At 54.5% G+C, this 21,949-nt stretch overlaps 1 protein-coding gene across 2 annotated transcripts in view; it reads right to left on the bottom strand.

Annotated features, from left to right (window-relative positions):
* Positions 1 to 20,569, bottom strand: part of ITPKB (inositol-trisphosphate 3-kinase B) — an 87,057-nt gene extending 66,488 nt beyond the window's left edge. For both annotated transcript variants that reach the window (XM_047703831.1, XM_047703832.1), the window contains exons 1-2: positions 20,433 to 20,569; positions 17,014 to 19,129 (exon numbers count right to left, since the gene is read on the bottom strand). In XM_047703831.1, coding sequence (XP_047559787.1) covers positions 17,014 to 18,921 — 1,908 coding nt within the window. In that variant the 5' untranslated portion in view covers positions 18,922 to 19,129; positions 20,433 to 20,569. The remainder of the gene's footprint in view (positions 1 to 17,013; positions 19,130 to 20,432) is intronic.
* Positions 20,570 to 21,949: the final 1,380 nt, after the last annotated feature.

Below are 21,949 nucleotides of genomic sequence, written 5' to 3'. Positions count from 1 at the left end.
TGGCTTGAAAGGAGGGAATGAGAAAACAGCAAGAGGAGGGAAGTAGAGGGTCCACAGCAAACTATCTGCCATTCTGTAAAACTGCCTTGTCGGTCCTGCTTTCGTGCCTGTGGAGGGGTCGGTCCTTCTACTCCGGAGATAGTTCCCCTTTCTCTGCCCCAGTGAACTCCACCAAAATTCCACACAAATAACAACTTCCCTGCCATTTCTCTTCCTGGCAGCCCCATAGAGAGAGGCCTCTGTCCTCTGTTTCCAGCAGGACCGTGGACGGGGACCCTGGCTGGACTCCCCCCTCTGCACGCATGGACATGGTCCTGCAGCATCTGCCCTGGAAGGCAGTGTAGACTGCTTATTACGGGACAAGCTCTAGAACCCCGGCTTTTGACCCACGACGATCTGCCCCTTGGGGCACCTCTGTCAATGCATGGAGACACTTCTGGCCACTGCAATCAGGGGCAGAGGCTGCTGCTGAGGGAGGCCGTTAAACACCCTACGGTGTGCAGAATAGCTCCCCCAAACCAAAACGTGTCTGGCCCCAGATGTCCACAGGCCACATTTGAGAAACTCTTTGTTTCTCAACAAATGTTCAACAATGTTCAACATTTGCTTAACCCCTTGCTCAGTCTACCAGTCTACCAGTCATAGATGCACCAGAGATGTGAGCTATTGCAATCTGCCTCCTCCCCGAGCTAAGATTCCCAGGAGGCAGGAGCTATGCTCCACTCACACACAGATCCCTACCTGCCACCATAACCCAGACTCAGCCAGCACCCAGTACATGTCCGTGGACTATTCGAGTCAAGAGCTGACCCTTTCCTCAAAGCTGCCTGGTTGCAGTTCGTGGATAAAACCTTCCTCTGATCCCCAGAAGACAACGTCTGTGCATTTAGCAAAACCTCTGCTGGCTTGGGCATCCAGTATCTTCTAGTTCACTGCAAAGGACGAAGGCAATTTACAGTATCTCCCAGTTAACCAGAATATTTAAGAAATGAGGCCGACACACTCCACTCCGGAAGACTGCAGGTTCACGGGAAATAAATTTTATAACTGTGATGTTATCTGCAGAAGTGACTTGAATCAGAATGAACGACTCCCCAAGAGCCATAATGCATTTTATTTATTTGACCTCAAACCAAACACAAATATCAAATTTTAATTCGAACCAGGACCATAACAAGAGTGTTTTTTTCTTCCTCCTCTTCCCTCAAGACTATCGAACAAGTTCAACCAGAATGAAACCTAGGCTTTCAGAAAGTACCAAACCAGAAAAAGATTCTGAACCAAACCATCATGTGATTCAGCTGCTTCTTTGATCTTGGGCCCCATCAAATGACTGCTGTGATGTGCCAGAACGTTCTAGTAGGCCACAGGGACTGGGTGGAAAGCCTGTGATCACCTACCTACATGAGACCATCTCCCCCTCCCCGGCTCAAGGCCTCCTGTAAAACTCCTCGCTCGCTCCCCACAACTCCTCTAAGCCCATGTGGAAAACAATTCCTTCTTTGGGACAGAGTGTTTGTACCAATTCACTGAAGGAGGGTTTGTAAATATTAGACTTCATTAGACCAAGGAAGAAACAGCCACGCCTTCTTGTTTTTTAGGAGTCACTAAAGGGATGATGAAGGATGAGCATTTCACACACTCCAAGTCCTTCTCGAGGCAGAAGAGCAAAGGCAAGTATGTTCTTAAAGCAGACGACACCCGCCTCCCCCCCCACCGCACCCTGCTTCCCCGTGGAGACAGAGACGGAACCCTCTAGCAGGCCCTCAAGCTGGCAGCCGCCCCATTAACACTCCAGGCCACTTCCTGCAGCCCCTCCCAGGTGGGAGGTGAAAGGCAGAAAACCAGCAACGCTGCCCATCAGCCCACAGTGCGGGCTGCGACTCCATGCTACTTCCATAGGGGAAAAGGGACTTTGCTCACCACTGTTTGGAGCCGTTTGAAGGGATACATGCACTTTTTCTTTTCTGTTTCATGAGCACAAAAAAGGAAGCATTTCTGGGACCTTCAGCATGACTGTGTTGCAAAACTAAACCCCAAGTGCAGGCCAAACCGAAGAGACCCAAGGGGAAGCTTGGAGGGGAGGCTGAGCCTCAGCCCCAAGTCCTCTCCTCGGGGAGGCCGGGAGAGAGGCCCAGCAGGTGTCCGGGAGACACTCCCTGCTGGTGCCTGCTGTGGCTTTACTTCAGTGAAACAACCCCAGGGGTGGTGGGGGGTGGATCCTGAGGCCCTGGGGCGGTGAGATGATGGTGTGAGTGGGGGCCGCTCAGAGGGGAGGTTGCTGGGGGGTCACCACTTCTGAAGTCAGAGAAGTTGGGCGCAGGACGGGACCTCGGGGGTGACCATGTGCCCTCCCTGGGGTGGGAAGAGGCACAGCTCCCTCGACAGGGTGGGTGCAGGTAACGAAGGCACAAGGCTTTACACACCCTGTCCGTGTTCTGCAGCACCTCTGGGGAATATTTTTTTTTAAGCCAAATCATTTCACTGAAGAGGATGTACTGGTGGCAGATACGCACATGAGAGGACGTTCATCACCATTAGCCATCGGGGAGAAACCCACTAAAACCATAGGGAGGCAGCCCCACGCAGCTTCGGAGCAGCTAAAGTAGAAAACTGCATCCACTCTGCATGCTGGCTCTATGCAGGGAACCGGGATCGCTGACACGTGGTTGCTGGGAGCCACGGAGGCGCGGTCACTCTGGAAATGGTCTGGCAGACTCTTAAAAACTAAGCAAGTTCGTGACGACCCTATGGCCCAGCAGGTGCACTCATGGGCACCTATCACAGAGAAGCGAATGCCTATGGCTGCATAGGACCCTGGACGCGCATGTCCGTAATGGCCACATGGCGCATGCAGCACAGAGTCCCATCCTAAGAGGGATAGCTGCGTCAGAGTCTCCAAGGAGCGTGGGGCGAGGCTGAACCATCCTGGGGCATGGTGCTCACTCTGTTGGGGCCGGACGTGGCCCGTGGTGGCCGCTCGCTGCCCCTCGGGCACCTTCTCTGTGCTCACAGAGGCCACCATCCCATGGTGACACTGCAGTTCCCCTGTGTAAGTGCAGCCACGGCATCTGGAAGCTCACAAACTCAGACGCAGCTCTGCCCACCGATGCCACGCAGAGCAGGTCTCTTCTGGCAGGGGAGGAACCCGGAGACGGCCACCTATAGCAGCGCCGGGCCCCCTGTCCTGCCTACTGGCCCCACTGGAACAGACCTTCTCTTCTCTGGTCGTCCCGTGTCTCCTAACAGAAGTGAAGTCCACAGGCAGGAATCACCATGTGATGTGGCCTGTTCCAGCCCAGGTGCTACTGGCATGTCTGCAACTACCGTGACAGGTGTTCACCTGTGTCACTGAGAAGGATCTGGAATGCTGGGGTGCCCTCACCTGCTCCTCCATCAGGGGGTCGCTGCCCAGCTCCGGGCTTCTCTGCTTCCCTCCCCACTGGGCCTGGGAGCTTCGAGGCGGCTCCAGAAGCTCCCTTTTGCGGCTGTTCCATCAACTGAGTCTGTGTTTCTTGCACAAAGGCCCATTCATTGACAAGGAAAAGAATCCTCTCTTAGTTTCACCTCTGAGAATAGAAAATTGATCTTGAACTAGACTGAAGCATGACTCCAGGGCAGCGACGCGAAGCCAACTCTCTCGCCCCACAGATGGGGTCTGTCCAAGGCACAGGTAACCGAATGCCCTCAGTGACCCATATCTAAGGCTTCTGCACTTGACACAGCCAGCCCCGATCCCCCTCCAGCCCAGGGCCCAGATCTGAACCGCGCCCTCCCCTCGCAGAGGGCACCAGCCTCCTCCGTCCTCCTGGTGACAGACCACAGGTGGCAGGGAGGAAGAGCTGGGGGCCGAGGCCTGCCACTTACTAGCTGTGCTGGGGATCCGTGGTCCACTTGCCATGGGAGAAGGAAAATAGAGACCTTATAGAAATTCAGTGAAGCAATTTATAGACCGAGCCTGGCACAGAACCGATAGGCCAGGAGTCATAGCTGCTCTTATTTTATTATACTGTGTCCTCCAAGACAGCTCAGCACTTTTAACCACACAGTCAGTTTACAATAAATTTGTAGTAATGTTGTCACTCCCAGTGAATTTTCCAAGAAGTATAGAGAACCACACTGCCTCCATCCTGTCCTTCATGGGCCGTTTTTTTTTTTTTAATTTTTTGTTTTTTGTTTTTTTAAGTAGGCTCACGCCCAGCATGGAGCCCGACACGAGGCTTGAACTCACGACCCTGAGATCAAGGCCTGAATCGAGATCAAGAGTCAGATGCTCCACAGACAGAGCCACCCAGGAGCCCCGAAGTGACTGACTTTTCGAAACCTCCGTTGAGGACTCCCATTCTCTTCTCTAACACCTGGTCATGGGGTCACAGTGAACTATTTCCTGAGGTTCTTAAAAATCCTCTTTCCGAAGTCAATGTCACGTGTTCCCAAAGGCCAGGCGGGAACACTCAGGGCACTTCCCTGTGGGCCAACCCATTCAGAACCCAGGGCTCCCAGCCGGTGCAGCTCCTGGGTGAGCCTCTCCTGCCTCCCCCCGCCCCTCCCTGCCCCGGGGATGTGGTATCGGAGGCCACCAGAGGCAAAGGGGAAACAGAGGCCTGCACTGGGGCGGGAGGTGGCTCTCCCAAGGTTGCAGACTCACTTTCGATGTGCTGTATGAGACCGCAAGGCAAGCAGGGTCCCAGATGGTGCTCCGTAAGGCTTCAGGCTGTGATGGAAATTAATTACGACGCCGTGCACATTTCAGGTCGGGGCAAAAAGGGAGCTACTGTCCTGCATGCGGCCTCTGAGGTCAAGGCTGCCACAGGCTAACAAGCTCTTTCAGTGGTTCCATTCCTCCCAGACGCTGGCCTCTGGATCCCTGCAAAAGCTAGGAATCTGGGGCTCAGGGAAGATGTAAGCCAGGCCAGAGACCCATTGTTCCAGAAGGGGACACAGTGCCTCTTGAAGGAGCTGACGGTTGAGTGCCTGGACACTCTGCCCAGAGGCCTCACGGCCATCTTGGAACACATGGAGGTTCATGGGACCAACAGCAGGCAGGAAAAACGGGGATCCCAAGGGTTAGCCAAGCAGGCTGCTCACCCCACACTAGAGCCATAGGGGAAGGAAAGATTTCCATATCCTGCGTTCAGTGTGGAGTGAAGCAGAAGTCTGTGTTCAGCAAGAGGGGTCCCCGGGACAGTGTCCACACCTGGCCAAGGGACGGCCCGTGCTACTCTGTGGGACCTGTCACCACACAGCCCCATCTCCCACCAGAGCCCACACAGGGTCCCCCGGCCTTTGCTGGGGCTCCGACATGAGCTGGTACACTCGGGGTCCATCCACCTGACCCCTCTACCTCTACACCGTCTGCCACCCCAGCCCCAAGGAGCAGTCCAGCAGGCTCCGCACAAATCAGCCCGGACAACGGCCAAGAGCAGCCGTGTGACTCGGGAGGTGCCAGGAAGGCTGTCCTCCGCTCCCAACGCGGGAGGGGGGCATAGTGCAGAGAGGCCCCGAGACCCACCGGCCCGGTCCTCAAGGCCTCAGCAGGGTCCACGGCAAAAGAAAGAGCCCACTGTGGCAAGCAAGTGCCCACCCCACTGGCAGAGAAGGCACAGGGGAGGCCAAGTAAATCACTTTTGTTCAGAGACCTCCCAGGCCCCAGGAGCCGCAGCTGTACAGAGCAGGGGACAGAATAAAGAGAGACTGGTCCCGGGGGAATAACCTGACACCCCTTGCCAGCAGCTGAATGCAGTGGGTTGTTTTTTCAAAGTCAAGTTCTGAGCCTCTGGTAACAAAGCAGATCTCTCCCCCAATGGAGAGATCTCTCTGGGAAAGTGAATCCTGATGCTTTTTGTCATCCTGCAGGAGCTGTACCTGGGATGGGGTTGGGCCCCCCCCACCTTAGCGGAGGTGACCCCCACCCACGCCTGCCCAATGCCGGGCCCACAGGCCACGCCTGTCACCGCATCTTCTCAACAAGTCAGGAAGGCGCCGAGAAGTGAAGCACCCCCAGGGACAGACTCTGGGACAGAAGGAGGGTGTGAATTTGGATCTGCAGGCTCTCCTGCCCCTGCGTCCTACTTCTGTGCTCACCCGAGCAGCCCTCCCCACAACCTGAAGGTGGTACCGTCCATCCCACCTTACAGACACTGAAATGGAGGCAGAAAGGAAGGTATTTCTCCAGTCACAAAGCTTACACCCAAAGCTCACACACAAACCCAGGACTCTGCCCTGAGGCCACATCAGGGCTCGCCACGCCCCAGCCTGCCCCAGGGCCCTTGCTTAGATTCAAGTTCGGTAAACACAGACGTCCCTTTGTGCCAAGCTTTTCATGCCAAGCTTCCTGATCACGTTCCTCTGGTCAGTTGGGGTGGGGGTGGGTGGTCTCCTGAGGCCCCCTTCAAGGCACATTTCCACGTACTGCATCAGTCTTCATGGAGTTCAGTGCAGGGTGTTAAGGCTTGGGGAGGGGGCACAGGGGGCATGTTCCCTCTTCCTTTCCAACCTCCTGGAACTTTTGGATCCAGAACAGTCCCTTTGCTTGGTGCTCCTAACAGAGGTAGCAGCCTCCTCAAGGTATCACCCAGACTCCCTCTCCAGGGGCCAGTACCCAAATTCAGAACCCTTCACGTGGCTGCTCAGTACACACAGAAGCCCCCTGCATGGGTCACACACCAACACCGACTCTACGTATTAGCTCCTCTTTAATGAACGTGCTCGTATTCATGGCCATACACCTTGTTCTTGAGTTTCGCCACTCTCAAGTTTATCTGTTGGCATCGGCTTTGCCTCCCAGGTCAGGACCCCAGGGAGAGGCAGAGCATCCACCAGGCCGTTCTCTTCAGCACAGGTGCCTGCAGACAGAGCCGGAACGTGGCTGCCCGACCTCTGCACAGCTGGGACAAATGTCTGCTTCTCAGTATGGGTGGCCCGCTGTGTGCCCAGGTTTCCAGGTCTAGCCCAGGGCCCAGCCATACTTAGGAAATGCCCAATTCCTATCTGCTGATTATTGCATCTGCTCGAAAAATTCTAGCTTTTGCTGGATTCTGCCCTTTCACTTTCCAGAACACAGAGAGAAAACCACTGCGTGGTACTGGAAAAAAATCGATGCCCCCGTTAGGTACCCTCCAACTCTAGACAGAGCACAGTTGCCTCTCAGTTATGCAGAAGCTCAGAGCCTGCAGATTCAGTGTGGGGAACACTGGGGAACACTGACCCTTGCCTCGCAGCCCCCTCCGCACCCACTCTGGCTTCTCGAACTTACATCGCATCTGCACCCCACCTGTGCACGGGACAGTGAGGCCCAGGGCAGGAAGTTTCGTCCACCATCCACTCTGGCCGAGATGCTGGCACATGCAACGCCTTGGGTCAGTCACACCGACGTGGCGCATCTTGCACGCACGCAGTGCCTGACCTTATCCATCCTCTTTTGGGAAGGCATTCAAAGCAGTGTCCTGGTGCTCACGATTAAAACTAGTTTAGGCGGGAGAGAATCCTACTCTCTCAGAATGCTCTCCCTTGAGACTCGCAAAGACTACCTGAAGTAGGAAGGCTTTATCAATATACCCATTTCACAGATGAAGATCCCGCAGCCCAAAGAGGGCCAGTGCGGATCTGAGAGGCGCTGGCTCTTCTAGCACCCTGCACCCCCGAAGTGTGCCCAACAGTTTCCAGAGGAGGCCCTGCGCTGGCCACCTGCCGAATGACCTGGAATGAGCCAAGTGCTCGATGCTAATGAGCTAATGATCACTGTGATGGAGGCAGGGGAGGTGGAGGAGGCGAAGACACCAACTATACAGCATTCAAAATGTCTTAGACTAAAGTACCAACTACAGGGACGCCTGGGGGGCTCCACTGGTTCAACTTCTGCCTTCGGCTCAGGTCATGATCTCAGGGTCCTGGGACTGAGCCCCACAACGGACTATTTGCTCAGCAGGGAGCCTGCTTCTCCCTCTGCCCCTCCTCCCTCACGTGTGCACGCGTGCGTGCGCTCTCTCTCTCAAATAAATAAAAATCTTAAAATAAAATACCAAATACAGGGCATTCAGACTGTCCCCCACATTAGCCATTTCTGCATCTGTGAGGATTTTCCAACAGTTTCTCAAACCCCAACCCCTCGGCAGCCCCATTTCCTACCCTCGGCTCAGCAGCCTGGGTGTGAGGCTTGGCCGTCCCAACAAGACGTCCTAGCCATTTCTCAAGCTACCGGCTGTGGTTGGATTTTCCACTTGACATTGTTAAGAGATCAAACTGTCTCTGACATTGTCATACACAGGCCTTTTCAGTTTCCTGCTGGCAGATTCAGGTTAGATAAGCATTTTAAGCATTAGAGAAGTGATACTCCCAAGTTCCTCTCCCTACCCCAACCGGGGCCCCCGTCTCCCCATCGTGAAGAGGTGCACTGTATTAGATCTGCTCTTTGGGGAGTGAACCTGTAAAAACACGACACAACCGGACACACCCACGCATAGCAGAGGCTTAGACAAAGGCCAGCTCTGGAGGAAGCCCTTCACGGGAGATCCTGCAGACTCACACACTTGACGACTCAGTCATCAATTGCCATAGAGAAGAAGAAAACAAATTGAGCTGAGCCTGGAAAGAATGTCCGTGAACTTGGAAAAGCACTTGCTGGAAACTGTCTGGGGGGTGCAGTGACCTCCCCCTGGAACTGCCCAGGCCCCACCAGCTGGCGGCCTACCAAGAGAGACTGCAGATCTTGCTGGGGGATGGCCAGCCACCATATCCCTCCTTCCCTGCCCGCAGAGTAGGAAAGTGGTAAAGGCCAATCAGAGAGAAGGTATTACAGCTTCTCCCTGGAAAACAGGACCATCGGTTTATTTGTTCTGATTGGAAGTAGTGGGGGTGGGGTGTGTGTGTGCAGAAGGCAGAGGACCCTTTAAAAGGAGTAAAGAAAGTAAACTGCTCTCGGAGCCCCCAATGCTGAAGGCACAAGTCTCCCATCCCTGCTCTCTGATGCACTGAGATCAACTTTGCAAACTTGGGCAAAGGGAGAGCCCATGGGAGGAGCTCCCTGGGCCTCAGTGGGGGGGTGTGTGTGCACCCCACGCCAATAACACACCATATCACCTCTAAATTGGGCCGCCCCTAATCTTAGTCACCAGGTCAACGGAAATAATCTCCAGGCCTCTGTTCGAGACGCTGTATCATTTCATTTTCCCTTTCCACCCGAACCTTACCACAAAAGTAAAATGCTAGATGAACAGAATAACCGTGACCTTCACGAGGGAGGCTCTTCTTGAGTTGAAAATTCACCACCACCAGCCCAGGCCGGGTGAGGAGTTTTCTGACAGATTCTGAGGTGGGGTGGGGGTCACAGCCTATCCCCCCCCCGCCCCCCATTAAGCTATACGTAAAGATGAACTGCAGAGGCTCGTTCTATGCGCTTTCTGGTTCCTTGTAAAACTTAGCTGTTTTGGTGCAAAAGAGAAGCAAACATTTCAAGAAATAAAAAATGTGTAGTATTGACAAGAGCCCTGCAGAGGAACCTTCTACTGAATGGCCCTCCACGAAGTGATACCACGTCAATCAAACGCTCAAGTAAAGCTCAGCAGCCGGGAAAGATCCGACTTCTAGGGGTGCCTGGGTGGCTCAGTGGGTTAAAGCCTCTGCCTTCGGCTCAGGTCATGATCCCAGGGTCCTGGGATCGAGCCCCACGTCGGGCTCTCTGCTCCGCGGGGAGCCTGCTTCCTCCCCTCTCTCTCTGCCTGCTACTTGTGATTTCTGTCAAATAAATAAAATCTTAAAAAAAAAAAAATCTGACTTCTAACAGCCAGCTCCGAATGGAACTGTCAAGAAACATGCCCGACCAGTTAGTCGGTCAAAGGCCTGCGTGCTGACCTAGGACAAGTCGCTCCTGGTCCGAGAAGGCCTGCCGGGTCCGCCTTCCCACGAGAGCACGGGCGTGGTCTCCTCCTGGAAACGCCCTGCGATGGGTGCATGTCTTCGGCGGAGCTGTTCACCTGGTGTCTCCTGGATCCTCAGCGGACTCCCAGCCTCGAGACCAAACCAGGGGCACCCACTCTAGGAACCAGAGAAAGAAGGGGCAGCCGGCCTTGTGCCCGATGTCCCACCACGTCCACTGCTTGTGATGGCTTCACAGCTGGCCCGGGGAATCCAGTTTTTGAGAAACTGATTGTATTCCACCCCTGTTGGCTGCGGGAGAATCGTTTCCAAGGACTGGACTGGGACGCAAGCAATCCGAGGACTGCTACAGAGCGTTTCTTGCAAGGGGCCCGGGGGGATTTTCCAGGCAGACATTGCTTCGCCAGTGCAAGCCCACCTCCACGACACCTACTGAGCCTCTCCCACGGGCCAGGCAAGGTGTTGGGCACTCAGCGGCCCGTGAGGGCACGCCTGCTCTCTCCACCTCCCACGGGACCTGCGGGCTGGCTGCAGACGGGCACCATCACCCCCAAGCCAGCGAGGTCACAGGGAGAAGCCGTGAGCTCGCCTTCCTCGTTCTTTTCCCCCTTTCTTTGTTCTCCACCTTCTAGATGGTTCAGCATCTCCTTGGTGGGTGGATAAGGCAACAGAGATACCGTCACTCAGTCACTCATCCCTCCCTCCTCTTGATGAACCTTTCAAAAGCATGAGCTGTGTTTAAAGCCAAGGACGCTCTCCCAGGGGGAGTAAGGAGCTTATCCACTGATCAAGTTCTTTAAGCGAAAAGAAGAATTGTAAACATAGGTCTTGTCACTGTATTGAACCTTCTCAGGCCTTGCATTCCTTGTCTCTAAAACGTGGGTGTTGGAGGAAATGAGCTTTAAAGCCTCTCCCAGACCCAGCTTTGTATTACGCCAACTACATACACTGTAGAAAAGTTCTTGTTATTTTTTTTAACACCAAGAACAGAGGCTCGGCTTCCTAATGGGATCATATATATGCATGGTGTCTTTCAGCTGAGGAGACCCGAATTGTCTTTATTTATTTATATTTTTCACACATTTTATCCATCTATTTGAGAAGGAGAGATAGCATAAGCAGGGAGAAGGATCAGAGGGAGAGGGAGAAGCAGGCTCCATGCTGAGCAGGGAGCCCGACACGGGACTTGATCCCAAGACCCTGAAATCATAACCTGAGCCAAAGGCAGACGCTAGACCAACAGAGCCACCCAGGCGCCCCTATGTGAACTGTTTTTAAAATAATAGTTGTCTCCTGAAAAATAGCATGACCAGGGTTCCGGGAGGCCAGCAGTGGGACTCAAGGTTGGCATCAAAACTGTAGCAAGTTGCGTGTGACTGGAGGGTCCTGGGACCAAGACAATGGGTTCTTCGGACCGCTGTGGGGTCTCTACCATCAGGTGCACTGGGTCCACTGGTCTGAGGGACAGCTACGATGCTGGGTGCTCCTGCTCCATGTGCAGAGACCACTGATAGCGCCAATGACCTCGACTCCCCAAGTCAACAGTACCCCGACCCAGGAGAGGGCACATGTGGTCTCGGGAGACTGGGACATATAAAATCCCAAACATCCAGTTGTTCAAACGGCGGTTGGCACTCTACATGGCTTTTCATAGGATGCAAGAGCTCACCTTTTGGTTGTGTTTGATTTCCTCAACAGTGTGCTCCCCGATTCAAGAAAAATACATCTTTCCCTGGGGCCAATTCTAATTGGCCAGGAAAAAAATCCCTGCAAGGCACACTCTATCCTGGGTTTGAGGGTCCGGCGTGCACGACCTGCCATGCTCAGGTTCTGTCTCTTGTCAAAACTAGAGAACCTTCTACCCCGAAGGTGTGGCCACAACATAAGCTAGGAGTTCCTGAGTTAATTCCGAATCAGTTGCCTGTTGATTACCAGAAGTCTGTGCAGTTTTCTCTACCAAGATCTAAAACTCTTTCCATCAAATACTTTATGATTCTGCATTTAACTAACTACGTTGAAACCTGCCAAAATAAAGTAAGCTTTTCGAAATGTGATGAACCCGTCTTCCGGCAAAGGGAGGCAGATCGATTAATGGGTTGTAAATAAAAGCACAAAATTAAATGTGCCCAATTTGGGCCTCGGGTCTGAGAGGTCGCACGTTCCGACACCATGACGCGGACTTCACAGATGCCGGGTTTTACTTCAAGTTTAGAATTTTACGACCACTGAGCTAAACAGACCTCCAGGAGATCATCTTCATGCAATACACACATTTTAAAAAGAGGAAACTGAGGCACAGAGGTTGTCCTTGGGTCTCTGTGCCTCTGAGTCTTGGTTTTCTTATCCCTAAACTGAGCAGAGGAATGCCGAAATCTCACCTAGATGGCTCAAGGGTCCTCCCAGATCGCAACGGTAAGGAGGCCTTGTCGGAAAGATCCTCTCCACGGACCGAGAGAAAAAAAGTGGGTCCCGTCTCAAGCAAACAGCATGTATAATCTGAACCCCAAACCTCACCGGTCCAAGCCTTCGAGATTCTCATCCAGAAAAGAATTCTCTATTTAAAGGTTCTCACCATGACATCTATTTTTTGGTACATACCCCTCTAAGGCTTTTACATTTTCAAGTGTTATACTTTTCAAAACCACATAAACCATTTTAACTTTTTAAAGAAAAATTGTTTTTAAGCAAGCTCCACACCCAATGTTGGGCTCAAATTAATGACCCTGAGATCAAGAGTCATGTGCCCTACGGACAGAGCCGGCCAGGCGCCCCCACGTAAAACCATTTTAAACTGTCTTAATTTTTTACTGCATGTGTGAGTTTTTCACACACACACACACACACACACACACACACACACACACACACACCCTGAAACAAACACAGAACACAGAACTGGTCACTATTTTTTTTTAAAGCAAAGGAAATGAAATTCCAAGGGCCCCTAAGCAATTGTAAGTACCAAGAAGGCCAGAATTCTATATGATACTTCTTTATGGATTCCCCCAGGGAAGTAGGCCAGCATTTTGCTTTAGCCTCTGTACGCATAACTGATAATGCAATTTGAAGTAAATCAATAAAATCTATTTTTTAGGTAAGATGCATGCATATTTTAACAGACCCTTGAAGCCTGGTGTTCCCAAGGCCCGCATACTCTTAACAGAGTGACAGAGGGAAGGCAAGAAGTACCGATGGGACTTTTAGCTTCTTCAGGAACGGCGAGCACACCAGCTTTGCTCAAGTGCAATTCATTTCTGTTCAGACTGCAGAGAGCAGTAAGTGTGAGGGTGCGTGTATTTAAGCCCCAGACGTAAGGCGTGCAATACAGTTGCTTCCGAGTGAATTTCGAACGTGTGAGCCTTTATAAACAGACAGGTGCAAAGCCTCGGGGCACTCGACTTCAGGGCCGGGCCTGTGTGTCAGGCTCATTAGGAGCAGAAAGCCAGAGGCAAGTGCGTGCGCGTGAGACTTCTGCACAGCTCCCGCGTGTGGAAGCGGCGGGGTGGGGTGGGGGGAGACCAGCCTTCTGACCACATTCCCTCCTGGTAAAAAAGCCACGGCTCATTTGCATCATCTAAATGGCTAAGTGATTTTCAGAGTGTAATCCCAAACAACTTGCTTTGCACTTTGTTTTTAACCACAGGGAGGGCTTCTGGATTCCGGTCCCTGGGCTGTGGGGCTTCCACCAGCGAGCAGCGGCAGGGGACCCGACAGCTGGAGAGTGAACAAAGCAGCCTGTTTCAGGCTTCCCTGGGCTGTCACCTCTGCCTGCACAGTATCACCCACAGTCACTCCTCTGTAGGAGGAAAAAACGAGCTGCACAAGGCACAAAAGGCTTAATTCTGGGAAAAGGCAGGGCAGAGGAAAAAAAGGAAAAATTAAAAAAAAAATTTCAGTGTGGGGCTGAGGGCCAGGGATTGGTTGCATGATTGGAAGGCTGAATATGCAATTTCAAACCTGTAGGTGTGAGTGGGTGTGCAAGCGTGTGAGGGTGAGTGTGTATGAGCGTGAGCACTTGAGTGCATTGTGAGTGCGAACGTGTAAGAGTGAATGAGTGTGAGTAATCATGTATGAGCATGAACCCGAGGATGTGAGTGTGAGAATTTGAGTATGCACGTGAGCAAGTGAGGCTTGTGAGCATGAACACGAGGGGGCAAGGGTGAACGCGAGTGTGTGAGCAAGTAAGTGTGTCTAAGTGGTGTGAGTGTGAACAGTGAAGGTGTGAGTGTGAGCACATGTGAGCATAAACAGGTGGGGTTGTGAGTGAGCACATGTGAGTATGAAACGGCTGAGGGCGTGTGTGATTATAAGTATGTGTGAGCACGTGCAAGCGTGACTGAGTGAGGGCGTGTGCGTGTGAGCACGTGTGAACGTGAAAACGTGGGGTGTGTGTGAGGGTAAGCATGTGTGAGTGTGGAACGGCTGAGGGTGTGTGTGAGCTCTGAGTGTGAATACGTGGGGGCGTGTGTGTGTGTAAGCGTGTGAGCATAGAGTGGCTGAGGGTGTGTGCGTGTGAGTGCGTGTGAGCGTGAACAGGCTGAGGACGTGTGTGTGTGAGTGCTGTGAGCATGAACGCGTGAGGGCGTGTGTTGAGTGTGAGCACGTGTGAGCCCATGTGCACATGAGCCAGTGAGGCCATGTGTACCTGCATCGCAGCGCAGCCCCACACACAGGAGCAGCCGAGTGGGAGAAGAGCAGGGGCGGCGGGCAGGGGCGTCCCTCAGCCACCCCGAGCAGAGTGGTCTACAGAGCGCGCGGAGGTGTGCAGCCAGAAGGCCGAGTCAATCAAGATGTCAGGCCTTCTGTAGACCAAATATCATTATCAGGTAACCAAGGGATTTTTGACCCAATGAGCAGAAGTTTTGATGTCACAGATAAGGCTCCACCATAACAAGCTGTACAAGAAAAAGAAAACTTGGCTTATCATGCAAGCATTCAACCAACAGCTGAAAAGTCCCTAGGATCCCATAATTTCCAGTTGGTTACCCACCCTTCCCCCACAGGCGCACCCCCTCCGCCTCACGTGACTCAGAGTGTCCCTGCCCGGGATTTTTCCCTGGCTCTACTCTGAGGGTGTCTGAAAAGCTGTGTAAAGGGGTAGGGAGGGTGGACAACAGGCAGGCCTCATTTCTTTGTTATTTTTATTTATTTTTAAACAAGGAGCTTGAACCCAGGACCCTGAGATCAGGACCTGAGCTGAGATCCAGAGCCAGAGGTTTCACCGGCTGAGTCCCCAGGGTGCTCGGCAGCCCTTATTTCTACCCGAGGACCTGCTGGCTCACAGAACATCGCTCAGCCATCTGGCCTCTCAGTTGGCATCCCTCCAGCAAGTGAAAAAAGAAAAAAAAAATAGCACCTGTCCTTATTGATCTTCCCTTTAACTGACTTCCAGACAACAGCCCTTTTCAAAGATTGGGACACAGAAGCTGCTTTGAGAGACAGCCAATAGGAGCTGCTAATCCGCCCCTAGAAAGGCCGAATGGAAAGCTGGAGAACGAGTTAAAGCCACTTGGCTGTGCCAGCGACGCGCCAGGGATTTAAAAGCAAATGGGAAGGGTAGAACCGAGGACTGTCCTCTCCAGAAGGCCTGTAATTGTGGGCAGGAAGGCAGAGAGACGTGAGCCACAACTGCATCCAGAAGCCTGTCCATCCCATCCCAGGTGCACCATTCCTCCCCACAAGCCAGTATGCCTGTGCCCACAGCCCTATCCCGTCACAAAACACCAGACTGATCGGGGCCAGATTTTGCATACACATTTGCCTCCCCTTCATCGGCAGAAAACAGAGTCTCGTGAACAGGAATACTCAAGTGTTCAAAATTCAGACTGTGATTACTAAAGTGGGAGTCCGAGAGGGACAGGCTTTGAGGTCCAAAATACCTTCGAGAAGGAGGCCAAGTAGAAACATAAAGTTCTGGGCAGCTGCGGTTGGAGTTACTGCAGTAAGACACACAGTATTTGATACTCAAGATGAAGTCAGAAGGCTACCTGCTGTAATAAAATGCAGACTTCCCCCCAGCGTAGCACCAGAACCCCTCCCCTTGCACACTGAACTAGGAAATTCCCCGTACTCTGGAAAAGTAAGAGAAAGTCCAGACCTTTTCAGAAGTGTTAGCTTCAACTCTTAACATCTTCCGTAAGACACTCTGATTCTCCTAAGAGTGAAAACAGCTTGGGACTGAGATTAACTATGTAACAGAAATAAACTCCCATCTCCTGCCAGGGCCAGAGCAAGATGTCAGTATGATTAATCAAAACGAATGTGGCTCAGGGGGCTGGGCTCTGGGTCCTGGGATCAAACCCCACGTGCTATTCCCTGCTCAGTGGGGAGTCTGCTTCTCCCTCTCCCTCTGCTCCTACCCCGCCCCCCGCTCATGTGCACGCTCTCTCTCTCAAATAAATAAATAAAAAGTCCTAAAACAAATTCACTTGAAAACATACCTGAAATGTACTTATACCAGCCAGCAAGCATATGCATCGGGAACTTTAGCTTGGGCAACATAACCAAATATAATGTTCTATTATTTTTGAAAATTGCATAGCTCAAAGCATGGTGTTGTTTTAATTCATACCATCAAACTGTATCTAAGTTACACAGATCCCACAAATATCGTGCTGTCCTCTTCACCCAGGACACCTGGCCCCAGCACAGCCCGGGGATTCGGAACCTGTCATAGAATCCCATGGCTTGTTTTCTTGGCCCATGAGTAGAAGCCGAGGTAATTCCATGACCTTGTCAGTCTTCTTCTGCCCCAAGGTATCACAGAATTGTGTTTTGCCTGATCAGACAAAAGCTATACTCAGCAGCTCTGTTCATTATCTTCGGGGACTCGGGGAATTTCTGGTAACGTTCATGAACATTGTCTCCCTGAGAAAGGAGTGGTGACCTGCCAGAAATGTACCTTAAATATTGTTTTTTAAGATGTACATAGAAGTAGTAAGTGAAGTGACTGACTCACTGTCCGAGCTACCGAATACACAGCCAGTGCTCGGCCACCTCCCCAGCAAACACACCTGGAGAGGATGGTGAAGTTATAACCGGCCCAGGGCCCTGATCGGACGGAGTCTTCGTGACTCAGGAGAAAGTAACACAACAGGGGCATGCAAACGAGTTGACGGAAAATCTCAGAACGAAACTTACCACTCTGGGCTTCTGCTGGTCCAAGGTATGCAGGAAGGCGGAGTTGGGGTCCAAGCAGCGCTCGGGGTCACTGGAGATGTCCTCCTCCGAGTCTTCATAGGAGGAGGAGAAGCCAGTGGAGGAGGCAGATGAAGAGGACAGTTTCCTCAGGGGCAGGCTACCCCGAGGGCTCCCCTGGGCCTCCTCCAAGGTCCCGTCCTCCTGGGCACCCATGTCTGTGATGATGACCGCTGGTATACTGCTGGGGCTGCAGGCCTCTCTCGGGGAAGTCTTATCCTTCTGATCTGGGGAGAGCAGCTCCAGGCTGGGGTGGGCAGCTCCGTCCCGCTGAGGGCTTCCCCAAGTGCCCTCTGACTGCACCCCTGTGCCACATGTCCAGGCCAGCTGGGCTGCCTCCATGGGGCCCAGCCAAGCCCCAGAGCTCCCAGGCTGCACCCCCAGCCTGTCCCCAGGAAGGCACAGTGGTTCTTTCGGCTCTTTCGCAGCTCCCCAGGAAGGCAAAGTCTCCAGCATTCCCCCGGAGGGAATTCCTGCCTTCACCTCCTGTGTCCCTGGCTGTGCTAAGCAACTGTCCCCAAGCAAGCCTCGTGTTGTCAGAGACCCTGCATCCACTCCTCTGGAGCTTGCTGGAGGCTCCCCGACCATGGGGGCCCCACCCTGGGTCACCTCCGGCTTTACGGAGCCCAGGTCTGGAGGTGGCCTGACCCGGTTGGGGGCCTCAGAAAGCTCAGAGCTTTGCGGATTCACAGTCCTGTCCTCTGGACTTCTGGCTTCAGGAACCCCAGGGGCCCCCAGGCCACCAGGCAGATCTCCTTTCCCCACCTCCCCAGGGGGCTCCCCGTTTGGGGGCCCTTCCCTCACTGGGGCTGGGCTTGTCTTGCTGCCCAGAGGCTGCCCCTGTCTCTGCGCCAGAGACTCCTGGGGGTGCACACAACCGAGTTCTCGGGCCCTCTCAGGCCGCTCAGTGAGGTCAGGGTCGTGTGGATGGTGTGGCCCACTGGATGTGGCGCTTGTTGTCCCCTCTGTGGCCATCCCTAAGTTCACGTGGATCAGCCCCAGTGGGGAAGCTTGGCAGCTGCTGGTTTGGGAAGGCAGAGAGACCGTCTTGTCGATTTCCACAGCTCTGGGCGAGCAGTGGGGTCTGGCAGGGGTCCCCTTCTCCATTCTTGCAGAAGCCGCTGCACCCTGAGCCCCTGGTCCTGACGGGGCCCCCGGGCTGGGGAAAGGTGCCATCCCCTCGTCGCCCTCTGAGAGGCAGAGGCCCAGCGCCCTTCCTCTCCGGCGGGAGGAGCCGGCCTCTGCAGTTCCTAGACATTGCTCCCCCCACGACTTTGTCCTCCGTTCCTCACTCCGAGCCAGGGCCCTCCCTGGGGGCTGACTGCTGCTGCGGAGGGGGCAGGGAGAGGGAGAACGAGCCCTGCCCAGGCGCGGGCTTCGGGCCACCTGGACGGCGGAGCTCTGCGCCTGGATGTGCGCCTCGAACATATCCACTTTCTGGTTCACCTGCACATTCTGCAACTCGCGCTGCAGGATTCGAAGCTTCCTCTGGGTCTCCTCCGGCCCCGGAGGGGAGAGGGATCCTGCGGTCACCACCTGCTGCCCGTCCCCTCGAGCGCGGCCCGCCCAACTCGGGCTGCACACGCTGCTGCCGCCGCCGCCGCCGCTGCTCAGCCTGCGCCGGCCCCGCCAGCCCCCGGGGCTCCCGGGCTCTTCGGGCGACAACGACTCGGCGGGGGTGAAAAGGAAAGAGGCGCCTCTCCCGGGACTGAAAACGCTGCCGGGGCTTAGCGCGGCCCTCCCCGGCGGCGGGGCCGTCTCGCTGCTGCTGGGCCGGGGGCCACCGCTCTTCACCTGCTCGGCGCTATTCATGATCACCAGGCTGTTGAGGGCATAGCAGTACACAGCCATAGTACTGGGTCCGCCGCGCTGCCCGCTGCCGCGGCTCCCGAGCGGGCTCCGCCGCCGGCGCCTCCTCCTAGCGCGGCTCCCGGCTCAGCCCCGGATACCCGGCGGCCGCGGCTGGGCGCGCCGAGGCGGTGGCATGGCCTGGGCTGCGGGCGGAGGGGCAACACGGAGGGCTCAGCCCCGGCCCAAAGCTCCATACATGACAGCGCCGCTGTGGAGACACAAGAAGGAGAGTCAGGACCCCGGAGGGAGGGGGAGGGGGACGGTCGAGGTGGAGTGCGGGGGGTGGGGGAGGTGGCGGGAGTAGAGGCGGGGCGGCCAGCTCGCGGACGCCGGGTCTGTCGGGGGTCCGGGGCCACTGGACCTCTCAGGACCGGAGTACGCTGCTCGGCGCGGACACCAGTCCAGCGGCGGGTGTGCGTTTCCCGAGTGCGCTCCCACCCCTCACCCCCAGAGTGTGATGCGCTTGGAGGTCCCTGCAGAGTCCAAAATCTAAAGCCACGCGGCGGGCGGGGGCCCACGTACGGCTACTTGGTTCCTAAGTGTGCTGCGTGCAGGCGCGGCTGAGTCGGATCTCCCCGAGGGTGCGGACACCGCATCCACCGTCTGCGAGTCTCCTCCGGCCGAGCAAACCCTGCTCTAAGCAGGAGGAAGGGCAACCCGCCCCTGAGCCGCAGCATCTGCCGCTCCACCCTCTCTGGCCTCAGGCACCCAGGCGGGGGAAACCTGAGCGGGACCTGCCTCCCCAGCGGCTACCTGCGCGGGGCCTGCGCGCCGGCCGTTTACCTCCCCGATCCCGAGCTCGGGGTGGGTCCCTCGGCCTACAAAGGCCTGGGAGCGCGGCGGAGCCGCAGCCGAGGGATTTTTCAGCACTGGCCTTGTCGCCTGTCCCCAAACAAGTGTGTTTTGTGAGTGTGGGCGCGCCTGCGCGCGCCCGGAGCCGAGGCGCTGCACGTCCCCTGTACCGGAACCAGTACTCGTCGCCCCTGTTGTCGCCCCCCGCGGAGGCGTGTGTGTGTGTATGAGCGCGTACAGGGAGCCAAGCCTCCGCACCCCCTGTGCCCCAAGACGCGGCTGCCTCTGAGGCTCCGGGACCCGCGCCCACTCGGAGGCACCCGAGGGCCCGCGCGCCTGCAGCCCGGCTCGGCACCCCGCCCCGGCCCGCGCTCCGAACGCCGGGCGCCGCGGCCGAGGACCGGGCTCGTCCGCATCCTGGGCAGCCTCGCCCGGCGCCAGCCCAGCGGCTTTGCTGCCCGAGCCGGGGACGCCCGGTGCTCGCGCGGAAGGCGGCCGGGCCGGCGGCCCGGAAGACGAGCGGCTGGGACGCCCCGAACCCGTCCCTCCTCCCCTCCCCACGCCTCGGCTCCAGCCGCCCTCCCGGCTCACACTCGGTCCGCGTCCCCGCTTCCCACCTCTCCGTCTTTCCAGAACCCGGAACGCCCAGGTTGGCTCCCTGGCAGGGGAGGGGAGGGAGGGCTCGGAGGCGAGAGCAGTAAAAAAGCCGCCAAACTTACCTGCAATTTCTCAGCTGCCCGGACCCGAGCAGACTATATGGCCCAGGGACGCAGACCTCGTAGGAACAAGATGGCTTGAAAAGTGAAAAAGCTCAGGATCGACCTCCCCAACGAGCTCTGGAAGACAAAAAAGGGGAGCGCGAACGCTGGGGGAGAGCTCCCTGGCTGGGGCCGGCGATCGCGCGGAGTCTCCGCCGGCCGGCCCTGCACGCCCTTCTGGGCCGTGCAGACACTACCCCTGTCAGTGTCTGCTCTGGCTACTTCAGTGTTTGTTCAATGTGCGATTAAAAAAAAAATGGGGGGTGGGGTGGGGAGGAGGGAGGAGGGAGAAAGGCGGGGGTTTGGGGGAGGAAAGCAGGAAGGAAGTTGTGAGCCCGTCTGGGGTTGAACTCAGCGGAACAAGTTTTTCTTTTCTTTCTTTCTTTCTTTTTTTTTTTTTTTTTCTATTGCTTGGCAAGACCGAGAAAGGGAAACACTTAAAAAAAAAAAAGTTTCCATTGTTAGCTAACAGCAAAAAAAAAAAAAAAGCCTTTTGACTTCTGCGGGTTAAAAGATATACGATCCATTTTCCACCCTTCCCCCGAGCCTTGCTGATGTCTTGCTTATTTTTGAAAAATGTTTTTAATAAAGTTTTGGGTGTGCATTTAGACAAAGCAAATCGTGGAGACCTTTTTAGCATTGAAGACCAGCTCAAATCCTATATCAATGTGATGTGTGTTCTCTTACACAAATATGCAAATTCAAAGAAGGTAGTTTGTGGGCGCCCCCTCCCAACTCTGCAGATTTTAAATATGCATCACACAGTATTTTGGAAGATTGTTGGGCTGTGAGCTGTTGATGGTTTTGCAGAGCAATTACTAGTCGTATAAACATGCCTGGACTTTGCACGCTTCTCTGTTACTAAAGGTGCACAGCAAATGGGAAGCTGACATAGTTTTGCATGTAATGCTCAGTTATTTTAAGAAAAAGGATAGTCCTGAAGCTAAGAAAGCCTGAGACGATTTGCTCAGTCTCTTCCAGCTGGATCATTTTTGAGAGCCATCGCAAAAAAAAAGGGGGGGGGTCAGGGATAGGTGCATCAGTCAGTACTCCCAGGCGGGGAAACCCACCCCATTTGAGCTCTGTTGCCACCGGTGTGTTTTTCATAATTCCCTAAATCCTAAACCGCAGCATTTAGTACAAAGAGGGAAAACACAGCTGCCAGGCTCAGGAGATTTAAAAATCTAGAACCTGAATTGGTCCTTATATTTCTATTAGCTAAAATTTAGATGGAAACTTTGACTTTGTTTGTAGCGAATGCCTCTCTTGCCTGTTTATGGAACAATACCTTTCCAGTGAGCAAAACAGCCTGCTGCTCAATCAGGGAAAGACTCTTGTCAAATCTGAAACCAAGAGATCTTTTAGCTAAGAGCTTCTGGGAATCAGATGCTTTGAGTCCTTTCTAATTTTTTTCCAAATACGCCATGAAAGTATGGAGCCTTATTACTCTTCCACCCACAGCTGGGCTAAATAAAAGG

Source organism: Lutra lutra, chromosome 15 (genome assembly GCF_902655055.1).
Source record: "Lutra lutra chromosome 15, mLutLut1.2, whole genome shotgun sequence".
NCBI classification, from domain to species: Eukaryota; Metazoa; Chordata; class Mammalia; order Carnivora; family Mustelidae; genus Lutra; species Lutra lutra.
This window is presented reverse-complemented; position numbering and strand designations above follow the sequence as displayed.